At 56.0% G+C, this 18,907-nt stretch overlaps 1 protein-coding gene across 10 annotated transcripts in view; it reads left to right on the forward strand.

The window, feature by feature from the left end:
* Positions 1-18,907, forward strand: part of ANKS1A (ankyrin repeat and sterile alpha motif domain containing 1A) — a 174,553-nt gene that overhangs the window by 141,822 nt on the left and 13,824 nt on the right. For 9 of the 10 annotated variants that reach the window (XM_081520082.1, XM_081520076.1, XM_081520078.1 and 6 more), the window contains 2 exons: positions 4,469-4,535; positions 9,440-9,546. In XM_081520082.1, coding sequence (XP_081376208.1) covers positions 4,469-4,535; positions 9,440-9,546 — 174 coding nt within the window. Of the gene's footprint in view, positions 1-4,468; positions 4,536-9,322; positions 9,547-18,907 lie in introns of those variants that run through there. The other variant, XM_081520083.1, reaches the window with a different exon arrangement.

The following is an 18,907-nucleotide window of genomic DNA, read 5'->3' on the forward strand; positions in this document are numbered from 1 at the left end:
CCCATGAGCTGCAACACGCCAGGCCTCCTTGTCCAACACCAACTCCCGGACCCCACCCAAACCCATGTCCATTGAGTCAGTGATGCCATCCAACCATCTCATCCTCTGTCATCCCCTTCTTCTCCTGCCCTCAATCTTCCCAGCATCAGAGTCTTTTCAAATGAGTCAGCTCTTCGCATCAGGTGGCGAAAGTATTGGAGTTTCAGCTTCAACATCAGTCCTTCCAATGAACATTCAGGACTGACCTCCTTTAGGATGGACTGGTTGGATCTCCTTGCAGTCCAAGGGACTCTCAAGAGTCTTCTCCAACACCACAGTTCAAAAGCATCAATTCTTTGGTGCTCAGCTTTCTTCACCATCCAACTCTCACATCCATGCATGACCACTGGAAAAACCATAGCCTTGACTAGATGGACCTTTGTTGGTAAAGTAATGTCTCTGCTTTTTAATATGCTGGTTGGCGATACCTTTCCTTCCAAGGAGTAAGCGTCTTTTAATTTCATGGCTGCAATCACCATCTCATCTGCAGTGATTCTGGAGCCCAAAAAAATAAAGTCTCTCACTGTTTCCCCATCTATTTCCCATGAAGTGATGGGACCAGATGCCATGATCTTAGTTTTCTGAATGTTGAGCTTTAAGCCAACTTTTTCACGCTCCTCTTTCACAGCCCAGGTAGGAGGAAAAAAAGAAAGCCTGAATACTTGCTGAAAATGGAATATTTGCAAGCATTTTTTGAATAGTTGAGTCCATTATGGTGATAACTTTCAGGCTTTACTAAATACAAATACGAGCTCTTTATAGAGTTGACATGAAGTGCACTATTAAATCATGGCCATTTCCCACCTTTCTCCAAAAATGTCACAGATCCTAAGCAATAAAAAAACCGAAGAATGTTGAACTGTTCCGTTCTATTCTACCAGCGTCTTCCTACAACATTCCCCTGAGGTACAGAGTGTTTCTGGGAAAACAGCCTAATCAGATTGTTTTTTAACTCAACCCTAAATAGTTAAACTACCTGAAGTGTGAGGATCAGAGCGGTATCTGTCTTCTGTGGCTGCCCCTCTTTGTCTGGAAATGACCACATTCCCCCTTTGCTGGTTCTAGGGCCCTGGGGTTGTGGCAGGGGGAGGTGACGAGGTCTGGCTCCTCCAGTCTCCACAGCCTGGGCTGAGGGCCTGGGCAGGGCTGTGCCAATCTCTGCCCGCACAGACGTCATGTCCACTTCCCTCCTCGCCCTGCACTTTCACCAAGGCTGGAAGGGCTCCTGGGCTACAAATTGTTGGAGAACTCTCAGATCCTCTATAAACTAGAATCTTCTCAGCTGGCCTTAGCTACCGCAGTTCACAGAAAACAAAACACACTTTCTAGGTTGGACGGCATGGTTCTGAGAATACCCTGAGCACCCGCTTGCAGACAGAAGTGCCCAGCAGCTGGGGAGGCTGGACTTTTCCTGGCCACTTGTAGTTGTCCTGAGGGCGACCCCTGGGGCCTGCAGGAGGCAACGGAGCAGAGAGGTGTTCAGCTCTGCTCACTCCGACTTCAAAAGGTCCTTTGGCAAAATATCATGAACTGGGCAACCAGGAGACACTGACTCACTCTACAGGCCAGTCAGGGCTTTGGTGTTAGGTGATTGATTGTATGATGATCATGAAATATATAACGTAGGTGACTTGACGTTATTTCAGAAGACACTTTGGAGTCACCTTCCACTTGAGCTTTTCCCACCCTGACTGTGTGGCCTTGGGAAAATAGCTTTTCGTCGTTGGCATTAACTAAATGGACACTGCTTTTTTCACCAGTTGCCTCTTTCACCATGAGCTGGGCCTGGTGGGTAGAATGGCAGATAAAACACTCTTGATCATCTCTCCTGGTGTTTACTGTGGTAGTTCTCCCACATTCACCCCCTCAGGGATCCCGGCTGGTAGGGCCATTCCAGAGATAAGGGCCCAGCACCCCCATGTAAGGAAGTTTCCTCACCTTAGCACCCTACTTTTCTCCTATAAATGGAGAAAAGGAAAAAGGAGGCACCCCAGCAGATCTCTATTGAGTGCCTGCTCTTTGCTCAGGTTTGAGGCTTCTGCAATATAATGACCGTTGTCTTGTTAAGTGCCAGGTTGGGCCTTGCGGCCTGGGAGTAGGAGAGCAGTTTGTCTGGAAGATGAGAGCTGTCTTCACATATCCCTAAGCCTTTTCTATGGAAGAAGAGATGACATTAGGGAAAAAAGTTTACATCTGTAGAAAGACAAATGTTACATAACTTGGTGCTTTCCGCAGATGGGGTGAACTGACTGGGAGAGTTAGCCAGGGCCCCTTCCCTGTGAGGTCTTTAGTCCGATTATCTAAAGTGTGGGAGTTGGGATTGTATGACCTGTGAGGTCCCTGCTGCTAATTCCAGATTCTGTGTCTGGAAGAACTCTCAGGAAATAACTAGGAATTACCTTACAGATATACTTGTACTTGGGTTCAAAGGTGTATGTGGAGCAGTATTCATTGTAGCACTGTTTAGAAAGAGATGGGATGGGGAGGGAGGTGGGAGGGAGGGTCAGGATGGGGAACACATGTACACCCATGGCTGATTCATGTGAATGTATGGCAAAAACCACCACAATATTGTAAAGTAATTAGCCTCCAATTAAAATTAAAAAAAAAAAGACGATTGGGAACCCCACACACGTGCCTCCTCTCCAAAGACTGGTGAACACTGGCTGACTATACCTCTTCCGTTTAAAAAACAAAAAAGTGTTCTTTTTGAACTGTGGCAAGAGTTCCAAAATGTATTACTAAGTGAAAAAACTGAGATGCAGAGCAGCACACTTGGAACAGCTCTGTCAGTGATGGGGGTGGTGTGGAGTACATTCACATAATTGCTTACTTGCAAATAGACCTAAGAGATGCTTGAGAAGCCGGTTATGCTGGTTGCCTCCAGAGAGAAGAACTATAGGCAGCTGTGAGACAGGGGTCAGAAAGAGGCTTTTCTCTGGATAACCTTTTGCATCTTTTGAATTTTGAATCATGCGAATTATTACTTGTACAAAAATAAGTAAAAATATGTTTTAAAACTTTACTAGATCAGAGCTCTGTGGACAACAGAGGGGAAGTAGGGAGCAAGCTAACTTTATTGAGCATCTACCAAGAGCCAGGTCTTAAGCCAAATGCACTTGAAAGGGGTGCTCTGGGGAGGGCTGGAGGGGAGGGTCTTCTCTTGAAGGGGCACGACAGACCTGCTTCCCATGCCAGCCTCTGGGCCGCCCGGTCGATGAGGTTTGCTGCCCCGGTGAGAAGTGTTTCCTCTGCTTTCGCAGAGCTCGGGGCTGGAGTTCGTGTGTGCATTAACAAGCAGTCAGGGGGCTGCGGGCCTGCCTGAGCCAGCAGGCATTTCTGTGGTAGAGGAGAAGACCTTCCTGTGCTCTGGCTGCCAGGTAGAGGTGCTTATCCTGTGCTGTTCAGCCGGGCTCTGATGTGCTGCCTTTGTCTGCCAGCTGGAGGCTGACTGGAGAGCTGTTATTTTTCTGACTGTCAGACCTAAGGCTCCTTACTTGCACTTAGAGGAAAAAGCATCCACGCCCTGGTACAGAAGGTCTTTTTTCCTTTCTTTAGAAAAAAGAGCAGTGAATGAGCTCATTATCACCGCAGCGGCGGGGGGCAGGGCTCCTCCTTCTCCTGCCCCTGGCCAGGTTTCCCGGAGCAGGGGGCTTGGATCTGGCTCCAGGTGACCAAAGCCAGATGGCTGGGACAGGTGGTCCACATGGGGGGCGATGCCGGAGACATCTGGCTGCTCAGAGACCATCTCTGTGTGCTGTGGTCCAGGGGAAGGACAAGTGTCTGCCCTCTTCTCCCCTCATTGCGGAGCTGTGTCCAGGACCGCCCACCTCCAGGGAGCAAAAGCTCCTCCATTCAGGGTTACATGCCCATTCCAGGGCTCTGCCGGTCTGAGCTCTAGAAAATGTCCCCACACCTCAGAGCTGGTGGTCACGTAGTAGCAATTATCTGTTAGGTGATTCTGAATTGTCAGGCCCTGCTCTAGGTGCTGGGGGTATAGCCTGGAACAGAGCTGGCACAGCCTCCGTCCTCATGGAATTTAGATTCTAGTAGGAGCAGTGGAGGGTGCCTGCCCTGGCCTGCTCGTGCACCCTCTACCCGGTCTCCACTGGGTCTGGAAAGGCTGGAGGGTGGGGGAAGTGATGTATAAATTGCCTCAGAAGAGAGGCTCTTGGGCGTTTCCAGCAGCTGAGCCCCAATTGTTACCCACTCACTCCCTTCAGAGCACGTCTTTAGACCCTAGGGGGCTGGGGCCAGAGAATAGCCTTGCTTGACCTGAGCGTGAGCTCTGAAACCTCGCAGGTCGGTGCTGGACCTTGGCATCATCTGGAAGAGTCCTGGAGGCCTGCCCCTGCGCACGCTGCTGGTGAGCTGGCAGTGTCTGACTTGAGCCTCACAGCCTGTCTTGTTCCTCTCTCTTCCATCTCAGATTGAGAAGATCATGAGCTCTATTGGAGAAGGGATCGACTTTTCTCAGGAACAGCAGAGGATCTCAGGTACCGTACCACGCAGCCATTTGCCCCACGGGACGCAGCCCTCTCGCTCCCTTCTGGCTCAGACGTTTCTCTGACCCAGAGGACAGACGTTTAGGGGTGAGAGAGGTCAGCCCAGACCACGTCACGCTCGTGTCTACACCGCCCACCAGCTGTGATTTTAGGAGCCATGACTCCTTTTCATAGTGGAGGGGAAAGTGGACAGAGGCGTTTTAGGCTGTGAGGAAGCTCCATTTTAAAAGGGGACGATTGTCACTATTATTTTCATAAAGGTGGGCTTTCTCTGGTTGGCTCACTGTGGGTGCTCCTCGAGTTGGTCCCAGCCTCCTGGCGGCTCCGGTGCTGCCTCTCCAGGGGAACGTGGCTCAGGCCCTCCTGACCCGTGACGGCGGCAGTGCCCTGGCGTGGGCTGTTCACCTGCATCGCCTGGAAGGGTTGGATTCGCTGCTCCCTCCTCGTGTCTGTTTCTCCATTTTTCCATTTACTCATCATTTTCACTTCAGAGCACTGTTACTTGGGATATTCTTTTCATTTCAAAGCCCTACAGGTGAGCTCTACCTCTGTTTCCTTTGTTTGAAACAAAGGCACGAGGGAGGCCCCAACTGAGCTGTTTTCCTCGGTGATAGAATTATGGTTGCGCAGCTTGCTCAGGTGAGGTGACATTCTTACGGTGCCTCTCAGAGCACCTCTCACACCCCTCCGCTCAAGCCTCTGAAGGTACTCTTGCCAGCAGGGCACCTGAGCGGACAGCAGCTTAGGAGCTGGCCTCTTGCCGTCATCAGGGCAGGGTGCCTCTGCACTTGAGGGGTGGCTTCCTTGTTCAGTCGGGAGGCTCCACCCAGACTGACCTGTAAGCCCGGAGTGGAATGGGCAGTTCCTGCATGGGCCTCTGGCCCCGGCAGGAAGTCTGGTGGACGACCGGGGCAAGTGTGCACCTCAGCGAGGAAGCTGCTACTGAGGCCACAGGCCTTGTGGGAGCCTCGGCCTCGTCTCAGAGCCTAATTGTAGATGCGTGTGTCCAGGGTGAGGCGCTCACTCCCTCTGAGCCCACAGTTTCCTATCTGCGCCATTTGGATAATAGTACTTACCTCTTTTCATTTGTTAAGGATAAGTAATACATACAAATACTTGAGGTAAAGTCATGCTTGTTTTTGTCCATGAAACAACTACTTCCTCATATTGAGAAATCCACTGGGTTCCTCAAGCCACCCTCCGTTCAGCAGCGCTGTTTCCCTGGGCTCTAGCAGAGAGGGCCCAATAGGGTTGGGTCCATCTTTACGAGTCATGGAGTAGGCAGGAGGTCTGCACAGGTGGCTCTTCTGGCTAAGAGTTTGTGGCTCTGTTTCGTGGCACTTTCCTACATACAGTCTGGGGAGCTTAACTGTAGTTTGCAGGCTTTTCCAGGAGCAAGTGTTTATTGGGGATAATGTTTAGGACCGAGACAGACACTGTGGCCATTTTCAAAGCTGTGCTCTAGGGGCAGCGGGGCTGGGTCGGCTGTGGTCAGTTCCGTTGAAGCCGCTCTCCGCTTCCCTGTGCCCCTCTGTGTCTGAGGAGTTTGCATCAGTTGTGTGTGCTCAGGAGGCTGGTGCAGAAGCAGGCTGTTACCTCTTGGCTTTGGTGAATCAGGAGACGCGACAGCCCTTCTCCACAACATTCTTTTGGAAGAGTCCTTCTTCTTGGAGTTGGTGACAGTGAGCCCTTTCCTTGCTCTGTGGGCCCCACTCTCCAGTTCTCATCCCCCGTGAACCCACGTGAATGGCAAGAGATGGTCCGGCTACCCTCCTCGGTTTCTGGGTCCCAACACACAGTATTTTTAGTAGCACTGAGTAGCATCCTCCAGAGCCCAGCTTAGCAAAGTTGAGGGTGAGTACACAAAGGTGGCCACCTGAGCAGAGGGTGTATCCACCCCCACTGCAGAGTCCCAGCTGCAGTGTCTGCGGGGTGGCCGGACTGTGAAGGATGGAGTGGGGCTCGGGCCTGCCCGTAACTTCTGTCCGATGTGTCAGGGGGGAACTTTCCCCAGGACCTTGGGGAGCACCAGCCTTCAGCTAAGCCCCAAGTAGATTTCTTGTTCATTTCGAATGGTCAGCGTCAGATTTCAAACCGTCCTTGGTTTCTGGATCTAGGAGAGGAGACCTGGGCTCAGGGGTTGCTGTCCGGGAGGAGGAGCAGACTCACAGGCAGGCAGCCCTTAGCTAAGCAGGGGGATGCCCGCCGTGACTGATTTTGCAGGGGATCGTGTCCTGAAAGCCGAGACCCCAAGATGGTGCTTGAATCTCACTCTTACTTTGGGCTGTGGGCCCCTGAGTGGCTGGTGCTGGAGCTGGTGACCTGTATCTCTGACGGTCCTGTTTGACAGCTCATCCCACTGTCAGGAGTCCAGGGAGAGCGGGATTGCCCTGGCCCAGGCCACTCTGGCTGCTTTCATCAAAGGCCTGTGCTGTCTAGCCAGTGAAAGAAAACACTTGGCTTTCTTTTGCTGCAGTCTGCCATTTCAGTGGTTGAGTAGGTGTTAAATGCGGGCTGCTCCAGGGGCCCTGTGCCCCGGGAGAGCAGTGGGCCAGCCTGCTGGGGGGCAGGTGCTTAGAGGGTGACATGTGGTCCTCGGGTTTGGGTCTCTGCACACGTTACTGGTTTTGCCTCCGCGGCTGTACTGGGGGCTTGGTCCCGCTTTCCGCTTGACCTTGGTGCCCCCGCGCCATGTCCTCCTCCCCCTGATTTTGACCAGCCTGCTGTGGGCCTGGCGCTTCTCTGCTGGGTTCTCACGGCCTGGAGAGAAGTCACTTCCTAAGTTGTTTGGGGCACTCACCCGAGAACTCTCAGTTGTCCCGTCCTTATTTTGTCATCTGTTTTTGTGATGCCTCGTGGCTTATCTTCTTGGCAGAGAGGCACAGTCATTCCTGAAGTGATGGGGGGCAGGGTGTGACTTCACCTACAGGCTGTGCCCTCAGGACAGCGTCACTCCTATGTCCCCTGTCTGGCTGTCCTAGAAACTATGGGCCAAAACTGTAGGACGTTCCTTCCCTGCTCTCCCCTCTCAGCTGTCTGCAGCCCCTGGAGCTGGAGGTAAAGTTTGGCCGTCCCTGGCTTTCGCACATGTGCACACTGGCCAACAGCAGATACTGGAGAATCTTGGAGAATCCGTCCTTTTGCTCCCGTGCTGGTTGCTGCTGTCTCCTTTTCCCTTGGTGGCAGCAGCAGCAGCAGCTTCTGCCCGGATGTCCAATCCCTGATGTATTTTCCTGAGCGTGGAAGGGGGGGGGGGGGAGGGCCAGACGTTGGACTGTGGAGCCGGCAGCAGGCAGCGTGGAGCCCAGGAGCCTTTAGACAAAGCATTCTGCTGCGGTTCTGGATGCGCACACAGCCACCAGCAGCAGGCGGGGACTACGGCTGCCTGGCCAGGAGATTACGAGCAGGAATGAATCCGCGGCCGGGGGACACTTGATTTCACAGGCACACGGAAGCCCGCTGCTGAGGTTCCTGGAGCAGACGGCCCCGATCCGGGGCAAGGGGGCCCAGGCTGCCCCCAGACTCGCCATCTCGCAGAGCTGCTACCGTGCACATCGAGAGGCCGGCCACCAGGGGTCTGACCACCATCTGTTCTGCAGAGGAGGGGGGAGCCTGGGACAGTGGGTCACCAGGGTCTCCTACCTAAACCAAGCCACTTGGCCTGCCCGCAGGGGCAGAAAGTGCTGGGAACACCAGAATGACTTTCACCGCGTCAAGATTTCTCCGGAGGTGACGTTTTTGTAGTTGGTTCTCCTTTTTCCTTTTTCCCTCTTTCATCTCTTCTTGCCCATGAGAACCGGAGGAGTAGATGGGGTTAAGGTGATCAGCTCAGAGCATCCACGGTCTTCCAGGAAGGGCTGAACTTTTTTCCTCCCTGCACTAGCAGGCTCAGAGCAAATGAGGTCCTCCCTTTCATGCTCATCCTCAGAGGAGGGGGGCAAGCCCCGGAGACGCTGGGAAGACAGCTGCCGTCTTTATCACTCAGCCAGAGAGAGAGCAGTGCCAAACGGGAAATAGACTCGAGCCACACAGATGACAGAGGACCGCTGCCTTTCTCTGTTGTGTTGGGCTGGGTTTTGTCTTCTTTAGCCGAGAACTGGATCTGCCCGCCTGCTTTCCACCCGAGCAGGCTAGTCACGGGAACAGCCACCGTCGGAAGAGGAAGATGAGCGCCCAGCCCCCGCCGCCCAGCCCCGCCCGGGAAGGCAGCCCCGCGGACAGCGACCTGGCCCGGGAGACGCCCCGCTCGCTGGTGGCCAGAGTGTAGTGGGGTCCCGGCCCCCAGCCCTGGCCCATGAGCCCACCCGGCCCGCGCCGCCGTGAGCCTCTGCGCACGAAAGGCTGGTGGCCATGGTTTGCTTGTTCCGGGACTGCTGGGGGAAGACAAGTAAAAGTCTCCTTTCTCCGCGGGCCGGGGTCCTGCTGCTTGGGCTGCATGCGCTGGCTGCCCGGGGCCGGGCCCGGAGTCCTCGCTGTGCCTGTGTCCCTCCGCTGCATGAAGAGGTGTGCTCGCCCCTGACCGGCCCAGGCTGCAAGGTCGTGGGACTGGTCCCTCGTCCCCCGCCCCTTCTGGGGCCCGTGGGGACGGACTTTGTGAAATTCCTGCGTGGAGGCAGACGAGCGCCGACCCGGAGAGCCTGGGGGCTCGGCTCTCCCGGCCCCCGGGCAGCCGGACCCCGGGGGGCGTGGGAGTGGGCGACGGCCGCCCGGTGCCCTTGCACCACCCGCGGAGGAGGGGCCGCAGGCCCGGCGCTTGCCTGCCTCCGGGCCCGAGTGCGGCTGCTTCGTGGTAATGACGATGGTGTGGCAGTGCCATCTGTCTTCCTCCGAGTGCCGCTGCTACCGCCTCAATGGTTTCTCCCTTTTCAAGCGTCTGCCGATTCCTCTCTCGTCAGGTGCGCGGCCGCTGGAACAGAGCGTCGGGGAGTGGCTGGAGGCCGTGGGGCTGCAGCAGTATGAGAGCAGGCTGCTTCTCAACGGCTTTGACGATGTCCGCTTCCTGGTGAGTGCCCAGCCCTGGGGGAGGCCGCTCCCGCACCCCAGGCCCCGCTGGAGATGCAAACTGTACGTAGACCTGTGTCCCAGGGAAGAGGGGCCTTGCGGCTGAGACCCCGGTAGTGGCCAGCGTGGCCCCGCATTGTCAGCTCTGCTCTGGGCACACCCTGTCAGGAGAACTCTTTGCAACTTCACATCGGAGAAATAGTGTCCCTGACACATCCCTTGGTCCACTCCGGTCTCCCTCTCAGATCCCGGGTCTCAGATCCTAGCCAGACGCCAGAAGTTCCCTTTATTCCCCAAAACTTTACTGTCAAGCCTGTGGTCACTGAAGTCGGGAGGTCCCCGGCAGGAAGGCTTGGTAGTGGGTCAGTGGCCTCATGGGTGGCCCAGATGAGAGGCTGAGTAGGGGTGGGAAGGATTGGCTGCATTACTGAGGCGTAACTTTGCACTCTCTTCTTGCAAAGCACAACAGCTCAGAAAGAAAGAAAAACCCATGTCCTCTCTGAGGAGCAGGGGCCTCCCAGGACCCTGGGTCCAGACCCAGGGCTCCCTGTGTAGGTCCAAGAAGCAGCTGTGAGCAGGCTGCCCATGCCCGACCCTCCTCTGGAAGCCCTCCCCAGATGTGCTCACAGGCCGGGCCGGGCGGGGGCTTCGGCTCAGGTCCTCGGCAGTCCCAGCTGTCCCAGGGCGGACGTCAAGCGCAATGGTGGGGACAGAGCTGACGCGTCCTGTTAGCACTCTGGGTGCAGGGAGGTGCTCATTGACTCTCCCAGCAGCCCTGAATGTGCGCTCACATCACTGTCTTCGTTTTCCAGATCCAGAGCAGTCGAGTGTCTCGTTCACGCTCACATCTCTGGGAACTGGTGGGGTAGGACACGAGCCTGGCATTCCGGGTCCAAGGGTCCTGCTTCGCCGCCACGCACATGGCCTGTGTCTTACTGGTGGCTGAGGGGAGTGGGAGTGGTGCCTTTTATATACTTGAAGTTGCCTTCTTGCCCACACTGTGTTGGGAGCTGGTTTAAGGTTCCTTGCTTCCTGTGGGCCTGTCCCGCCTCTCACGATTTCCAGGGCACAGTCCCGAGTGGACACTGAGGTGCTTCCGCTCCCTGAAGCAGATCCCTGACCACCCAGCCCCCTCGGCCGCTGTAATTGAGGGTGGTGGTCAGTGGACCTAGGGCTCCCCCTGCCCTTTCCTGTCCAGCGTGGGTCTCGGTGGGGTTCTCACTGATGGGGTGGCATTGGGCACCTCCCAAGTAGTGGGCCACTCAGGGAGCTGGCCCAAGGCACCCCGGGGGGACCCTGACTGGGACAGCTCACCTCACCAGGCTGTCTCTGTCCCAGGGCAGACAGCAAAGGCTGCTGCAAACCACCCTTCCCAAGCCGACTTCAGGCCAGTTATTTTTCAGCTTTTAAAAATACTAGGTTTTAGAATAGCTTTTTTTTTTTTTAAGTTGAACTGAGTATATTTATGCTTCTTACAACCTAATCCCTGACTTACCAAGTTCCTTGGGGAAGGCCAGCAAACCCAAAATGGAGGTGGGCGTTCAGCCAGTGAGGGCGGGCACTGAGGCCTCGGTGCTGGCCGGTGAGGGGCCTTCCGCCTCTGAGCATGACCCTTCCTCAGATTGGCCGTCAGACGGGTGAGGGAGGGTGGCCGTGGGTGTCCCCTTCCTGCGCTGGGGGATCTTAGAGGCTGAGATCCTGACTTCTCACCCCTCCTTCTGCTGGTCTGGAAAGGCTATGGTTCCCATTCCTTGAGTATAAAGACTCCTTTAAAACTGCTTCTCTGCCCCTCCTTGAGCTCTCACCGGAAAGTAGCTGGGCGGGCACCTGGGGAAGAAGTTGGCCCTGGGCCAGACATCCACGCACGATGCGGGGCCTCTGTCGGAACGCATCTGTTCTGTTTGGGAAGGGTGCTCATTGAGGGAGGCCAGCAGCTCAGTTCTTCCAGGGCCTTCCCGGCCCCTCCTGCTGCCCTGGGTGTGAGCCGTTCCCCTCTGTCTTCTCAGTTCTGGAGGGGCGGCCAGCAGGAAGGCAGGCTGCACCTCAGTCTAGCATGTCACTGGCCCTGAGTGGCCGTGCACAGTATCCTGGGTAATTGCATGTAAGTTGCCAGATCGGCTGCAAGGCTAATTAAGTTTTAGTAACTGGAAAAGAGAGGAAGAGAACACGTAAGAAGGGAGCGCTTTGTTTAGAAACATTCCGTCATTGCATGTGGTATAACTTACACCACGTCACCTGGTGGCATTGTCCCTGTGTGGTTTGGTTTTCAGTAGGTTGTAAATGTTTGCCTTCATTGTGAAATGCCCTGGAGACTCTTCTACAAGATGCACAAGTGGCTCCCAGATATCGTAGGAACCTCTGAGACCAAGGGCTGCCGTGGAATCTCCCTGTGACGGGGTCCTCTGAGTTGTGGGAGGAGTCTAGGGCATTTGCGGGAGTCACTCTGCTCCCTCTCAGGGTAGAGGGCACCTTAACACCACATGGTCTCATCCTCCCCTCTATGCCCGAGGTCCTTCCAGATGAGCTCTGCCCTTTTCCCAGTGACGGGCCCTCCCACTTGCAAAAGGCACAGCCCCTTCACGCTCTGCATCGCTCAGGCTGATTTAGACCATTCTTTATGTTGAGCGAAATCTGTTTCCTTGTGGCTTCTGTCCCTGGGTCCAGATTTACTTTTGAGGGCCATGCAGAGCACACTTAGGCCGTGAGAAAATGGAAGACCTCTGTCACGGCCTCCTGGGTCCTGTCTTGTCTAAGCTCAACATCCTTTCTCTTGGCTCTTCCTCCTGAGCCGGACGAGTGAGCGCTGCAGTTTGAACTTGATTCACACTCTCTTGCCCGCAGAGGGCAGGAGCAGGGCAGCCGGGGCTGCCAGGTGCTCCCAGGGTGACTTAGCTGACCCCAACCCTGGAGCCAGGGGCAGGAAATCCGGCTCACATGTCTGCCGGCCCGCCCACCGCGCGGGCTTGTGTATCGTAGCCAGTTCCATTTGTTTCACCACAAATCTTGTCCACAGGAAATGGGCTTTTTCAGGAGAAGGGAGGAAATGTATTTAATCAGCACGGAAAGAAGGTAATTGGTGGTTGGTGAGTGTGCAGCTCAAGCGGGCTGGTGCAGGTCCGATATCTGGGACTCGGCCTGCCCTCCCCTCGCTGGAGTGTTGTGGAGTCAGCGGCGGTGCTCCTCACGCTGGGGTCAGGTGGATGTTTAGAGAGGTTCTCAAGAGTGTCTGATGTGAAGAAACATTCGCCGGAGTGCTGAGTGAAGAAATTGAGACACAAAACTCCGTGTGCGACATGATCTAATTTTCAAAACAGGAAACATCTCAAAGTGCAGGGAGTTCGTTGTCTCAGGGGGATTATGGCTTTGGTTTCTTTTTGAGAGTGAAATAGATTTTCTGCATTTCCTACAAGGAACGGATCTGAAGTCAGATAAGCAGATGGTGTAGGCATCTTAAGGAATCTGACGGTCTAGCTGGGAGAACGCACACACAGAGCACTAGTAGCAGCGGCGAATGCGGAGCAGGCGCCTCGCTCACCCAGGGTTCACCGCCTGCCGGGCACCAAGCTGGTGCCCAGCTCTGAGGCGGGTGCCCGTCAAGTCACACACAGGGCCCTGGGGCCCAGAGGGTGGCAGAGCCGGGACACTCGCCCAGAGCTGTCTGACTTTGAACCCCGACATTCCCCGTGCCGTCCTGGGGGTTTGTAGAGGCTGCTGGAGCTGGAAAGACTCTAGGGAGAGGCCCCCACTGTCTGTGGTGAGCTCGAGGCCAGCTAGGGAGCAGAGACGGGCAGGGCCCAGAGAGGGCAGCGAGGGGTGCTGGGCCTGATGTTGAGGGGCCTCAAAAGCCACGCTCTGGGGAGCCCCCACAACCTCTGAGCCCTGGATGTAGGGGGCAGGATCCTGTGGTTATGCCTTTGCCAGGCAGGGCACCGAGGAGTCAAGGTGCCCGTTGGACCGCGTGGCAGAGTGGGGAGAGGGCACGTGGCAGGTGATCAAGGCTGGGGGTTTGGACAAGCGGAAAACAGGAAGGAGTCCGGCAGCAGCTCAGGCTGGGCTGGAAATGGAGGCTGAGCGGCAAGCCTGTGCCTCTCCAGGGCAGCGCTGGGGAGGCCTCATGCGCCTCCCGTCAGTTTATTTCTCCCCTCTGCCCGTGTTTTCCTGTCTGGCCCCACGTGTAGGGGAGAGATGGCAGGTGAAGAGGACCAGGCCCTGTGAGTGCTCAAGGCACGAGCTTGGCCAGGAGCTCCTTCTGCACTGGCTTCTGTGAAGCTTCCCAGCCAGGTCCCCAGGCCCTCGAGCTTCCCTTCTTGCTGTACCCCCAGATCAGCCTCACTGTTCACCCCGGAAGCCAGGCTGTGCCCTTGGGTTCCCGCCCAGGCTCCCCCCGCAGCTCCTCATCCCCCTCTGACGTCCCTGCCTTTGCCTCTCCCTGCCCTGCTGTCAGGCTGCCTCCCCGCCTCGACGTCTCTCCACCAGCCTGGCTCGTCTCCGCAGAGTGCTCAGGGAGCTTACAGCTCAGGGGCGTTTCTGTGCCCCCGTGTGTAGTAGGGCCCGAGAAGGAGAGTTTCCTCGCTTGGGTCATTGGAGGGATGTGGAGCTAGGGCTTTGGAAGGAATTAGTTCAGTTCAGTTCAGTCGCTCAGTCCTGTCCGACTCTGCGACACCATGTACTGCAGCACGCCAGGCCTCCGTGTCCATCACCAACTCCCGGAGCTTACTCCTTTGGAAGGAATATTCTTAGACAAGTGTGGATCCTGCCTCCTGGGCTAACTCAGTTCTGTGGTCACTTAAGAACTTAGCTCCTCGGTGTCCCAGGGGTTGCTGCTTCCTTGTCTGCAGAGGCCTTGAGACCAGAACCAGGCTCCCTTTGGGCCCCGTCCCGGCACATGCGCTCTCTTGCTCCCCCTGGAGTTACCCAGAGGGCCAGCGACTGGAGTTACTTAGCATCCAGCTCCATGTGCCCCTGTGCTGCACTGGCCGACTCCCGTCCCCTTTATAGTGGAGTTTGAGAGCTGTTTTCCTGTCTGTTAATTTAACCAACTGCACTTAGGATGGAATTGGAGTGGTGAACACCTCCTGTCCTGTAGCTTCGGGGTCCAGGATCTCGGGGTGAGCAGCCGCTGGGGGCTGTGTCTGGCATCTCAGCACGTCTCTGTTTTCGGTTAGTCGACCCCCCCAGGGCGCATGTGCAGGAGTGCCGCCGGCCAAGCAGTAGGGCCCGTGTGTCCCTGGCAGACGTCAGCTCTGCCTCGGGTCCCTGAGGCCCGTCTCGCGACTCGCAGGCCCCGTGGACAGCACAGCCAGGACCCCGGGAGTGTCACTTGCTCAAGGCTGCTCCTCAGGCAGCAGCTGAGCTGTGACTAGAAGCCAGGTCTCCTGGGCCCAGAGCAGCACCCTCGCCTCCCACTCTGGTCTCCTGCACCCCTCTTTCCCAGGCAGATGCTGTGACTGGACCACACAGGTCAGCACGTTCCCCAAAGGTGGAGCCAGCAGGCTTGGCCAGTGCGAGGCGCTGTCTGGGCCAGGCAGACCATTCTGTCCGCACTCTGTGTCAAGGGCCATTCTACAAAAGGCTGGGAGAGGAGCCGGTGGGGCTCAGGCCCTGGGAACCTCTTGGCACTGGCTTGAGGCCCACCAGAGCCCTCTGGACCTCCACCCTCAGGGAAGCTCCAGGGCCTCGGGCAGCTGGCTGAGCTCACCGTTGAGGAAACTGGATGGGAAAGCTTAGTCAACAACATGGGGCCTGATTACCTGCGCTGAGTAGCAGCTGGGAGTCAGGAGACCTGGGTTTCCTCCAGGCCCCCTGCATGATTTCAGGCAGGTCACACTGTACCCCCGCCCCATCCCTGTCCCACGGGATCTCATTTGACTGCTTCCTTCTGCACGTAAGCTCTGAAGACGGCACAGCATTAGCTGTGGTGACCCAGAGCAGCCACTGAGACTGGCCGTGACCGAGTGTGAGAAGGTGAGGTGGGAAGGTGGCGGAAGCAAAGGTCAGCTTTGTCCTCAGACACGTGAGGTGAAGCCTGCTTTGGGTGGTCTTGGATCCAGGCCCCTTGACTCTCACTGACCTGGGCCTGCACTGGTGACTTGAAGTGACTATGGCATCTTGACCTCAGATAAGGCCTCAGAAAGGCAGACATTCAGGGGCGATGGGCAGCAGATGGGAAGGAGAACACTGCGCCTGGTACAGAGAGAAGGGGGGCCCCTTCTCTCCCTTCCTGGGAGACCAGGGGTGTGGCTTCCTTCCACCCGGGAGGAGAGCCATCCCTGACAGCCGTCCCCGGAGACTGACCGGGGAGAGGGCCTCTGGCCTCCGGATCTAGGAGCTGGTAGCATTTGTGCTTCGTCCTCATCTTAGAACTAGTTCTCCCAGTCACCCTTGGCGTTCTGTCTCTCCAGCTGAGGACACGGCTGGGCAGGGTGGGATGGGGGTCAAGGCTGAGCTGCTCCTGCTGCCGAGGATGGCGAGCTGTTTGTAGGGCACCCGTGAGCTGGGGACGGCGTCAGCCTGGGAAGTGCTGTGACCACGGCCCAGGGAGGCAGGGGTGGGTGAGGCCAGGCAGCGGCGAACAGGCGAGCACAGGAAGAGCTGCGGAGTGCTGGCTGCTGCCGGCAGGTCAGCGCTCAGCACCAGGGATTGTTACTTAACCTGCACGGGCAGGGGGCTTTGTTCCTGTTAATAAAGTTCTGACTTTGTAAGGGATTTGAACCCAGTTCTCCTTTGGCTGCACTGGGTCTCGTTGCAGCGTGCAGGCTTTTTCTAGTAGCAGTGAGAGCAGGCTTCTCTCGAGTTGCAGTGTGTGGGCCTCAGTAGCTGTGGCGCACAGGTTTGGTTGCTCGGCGGCGTGTGAGGTCTTCAGTCCTGGACCAGGGATCAAACTGGTGTCCCCAGAACTGCACAGCAGATCCCCAACTACTTGGACCACCAGGGAAGCCCGGAACCCAGGTCTTACTCTTTTATACCACAGCTGCCTTGCTCAGTGCCTAGAGCACAGAAAGCCCTTGACCCCTGGATGAGCCGACGCATGATGCTTCAGGAAGCACGGCTTCTATTTTCCATCGTTATTCAGACTTGTAGGCCACAGAGGTGAGCAGCAGAGCCCTGCCCCTCTTTGCTTCCTCTTCCTTCTCCCAGTGGTCCTTCCCACTCTCCCTGGGCCAGCCCTCTGCTCCCCGAGCTCCCTGGGTCTGGGGCTATGGTTTGGAGAAGGCGTATGCTCTCCCCCTCTCCCGCCTAGCCCACCCACCCCCGCGTGCCTGTGGTCACTCAACCCCAGCCCGGGAAGGTGGTCCTGGCTCAGACCAAGGTCCTGTCCTGCTCCATGCTCAGTGACCTGCGCCCAGATGACTGTGCCCCCAACAGCTCTGTTGCTGTGGCCAGTAACACGTCCTGGGGACTGCAGAAAACTGCAAAGGAGGAGCCAAGATGTCCAGTGGCGGGTGAAATTACGGGATGCACACGAACTGGAGAGCATTCAGTTGTTGGGAGTCCGTGATGGATGGTTAAGTGTGCACAAGTGTGTCAGCATGTGAAAAAGCAGGTTAAGTAAATAATATATAGACCACAGTCCCAGTTTTGCCAAAATATCATCACTGAAAAGACTTCTCCCGAATGGTAAGCTTAGTCCCCCACCCCCACCAGAGGTAGTGGATTTATAAGCAGCTTTTACATTTTTCTTTATACTTTTTTATTTTCAGAATTTTCAAAAATAAACTTATATAACTTTTCTACTTAGAAAAAAAATTTTTCTCCTTTAATATGAGGGAGAGATTGAAGCAGGGCCCAGTGGAAATCTACAAAATCCTGGAAGGCAGAGAGAGCATAAGTATCACATTGAACCAGCCAGGGCCCAAGGAAGCACTGAGCTACCCCCTTGGTGCTCAGCGGCTCTGGAGGAGGCCGGGGGCCCCAGTGATGTTGTCTCTGACCTAGCTGCTCAGGTGTTAAGGAGCCTTCTTAGCGGCTCAGGCAGGCCCCACAGATCAATACAGCCAGGAGTGGTGACTGTCAGCTGCTCAGCACACTCAGCTGGCTCTTCCCTCATCCTCCCACCCTCCCTTCCGCTAATTTGAGAAATCTGCTCCTCAGGTCTTCATCTGGATTCTGTGTGCATCAAGGCGAGCCCCCCTACCCCTCACCCCAGCACACTTACCCTTCTGGAGCAGCTGTTCCCACCAGAGGGGGAGAAGCATCGTTGCCAGGCTTTTCCCCGGAGGCCCTGTCAGGCTGGGGACAGGAGCTGGGTCTCATTCTTTCTCCCCCAAGAGAGGAGGTTTCAACCTTTGTGGGTTTTTTTTTTTTATGACTCCTGGCAGGAGAAATGGCTGAATGATTGTCTGAGAAGAGAGAGAGGCCATACAGAATATGGAAATTAGGCTGGAGGGGGTGGGCCGAGTGAAGAGTCTGGAACCACTGCTGAGGGACGAAACCCCTCCCCAGGAATCCAGTCTAGTGCAGCTCTGCCCAGCTGGCCCTCTTCCGTCAGAGTTCACAGGCCTTTGTTGGAGCAGAGGTCAAGTCCTGCCAGGGCTGACACTGGCCGTGGTGGGGCAAGGGGGGCAGAGCCCAGGTGTGCCGTCTCCCAGCCTGCCTTTCCGCAAGCTGGCACACTGCATGCACACATCTCTCCAGGAGGCGGCGCCGGGACGTCGCTCCCGCCTGGCCCCTCTCCCTTAGGGACGGAACCCAACCAAGCCAAGCGTCAGCAGTTCTGCTTCAGATTTCACTTAGACTTGGAAACTTTATTAAAATCTCAGGAAATCTCTGTTCATTGAAATGCTTAGGCCAGTGAGCTGTCCTGCTCGGTTAGCGCCCTAACTGGTCGCTCACTGGGAACTTGGAACATGGACTGGCATATAGTCAGCTCTTGGTCAGCATTAGTGTGGCAGGAGGTAAATAACGTAGGAGGTCCCTTTTCCCCATAAACCTCCTTGTGAAAAGGTTTCTTCCTCAGCCAGGAGGGTGGAGTAACTTCCAGAATGTTTCCTGTCTTGGAGGATTTGGGGGCCTGATAGTCACCACACAAACTAATCCCACAGGATATAGGTTCAGGAGCTCAGGACCCCGTGCTGTGCCCAGGACGTGCTCCGGCAGCTCTTGGCTCTGATTTTCCATCACGTCCTTTGTTTGGATTTTGTTTCCATCTGCCTCTTTCTCCTCAAAGCTGCGTATACCCCCATTCTCTTGCCTGGGGGTCTTGGATCTGGTTTCCTGGGGGTCAGGCTTCAGTTCAGTACTAGCGGTACCCTAAAAGTTTGTGAAGGTGTCTGAGGAAACACGGGTCACAGTGGGCTTTCAGAACGTCGCTGCAGTGCCGCCCTCTTGGAGGCTCACTGTCAGGTCCTCGCTGAGGGGTCCTC

Source organism: Giraffa tippelskirchi, chromosome 8 (genome assembly GCF_054371585.1).
Source record: "Giraffa tippelskirchi isolate mGirTip1 chromosome 8, T2T-mGirTip1v1.2.pri, whole genome shotgun sequence".
Lineage (NCBI taxonomy): Eukaryota > Metazoa > Chordata > Mammalia > Artiodactyla > Giraffidae > Giraffa > Giraffa tippelskirchi.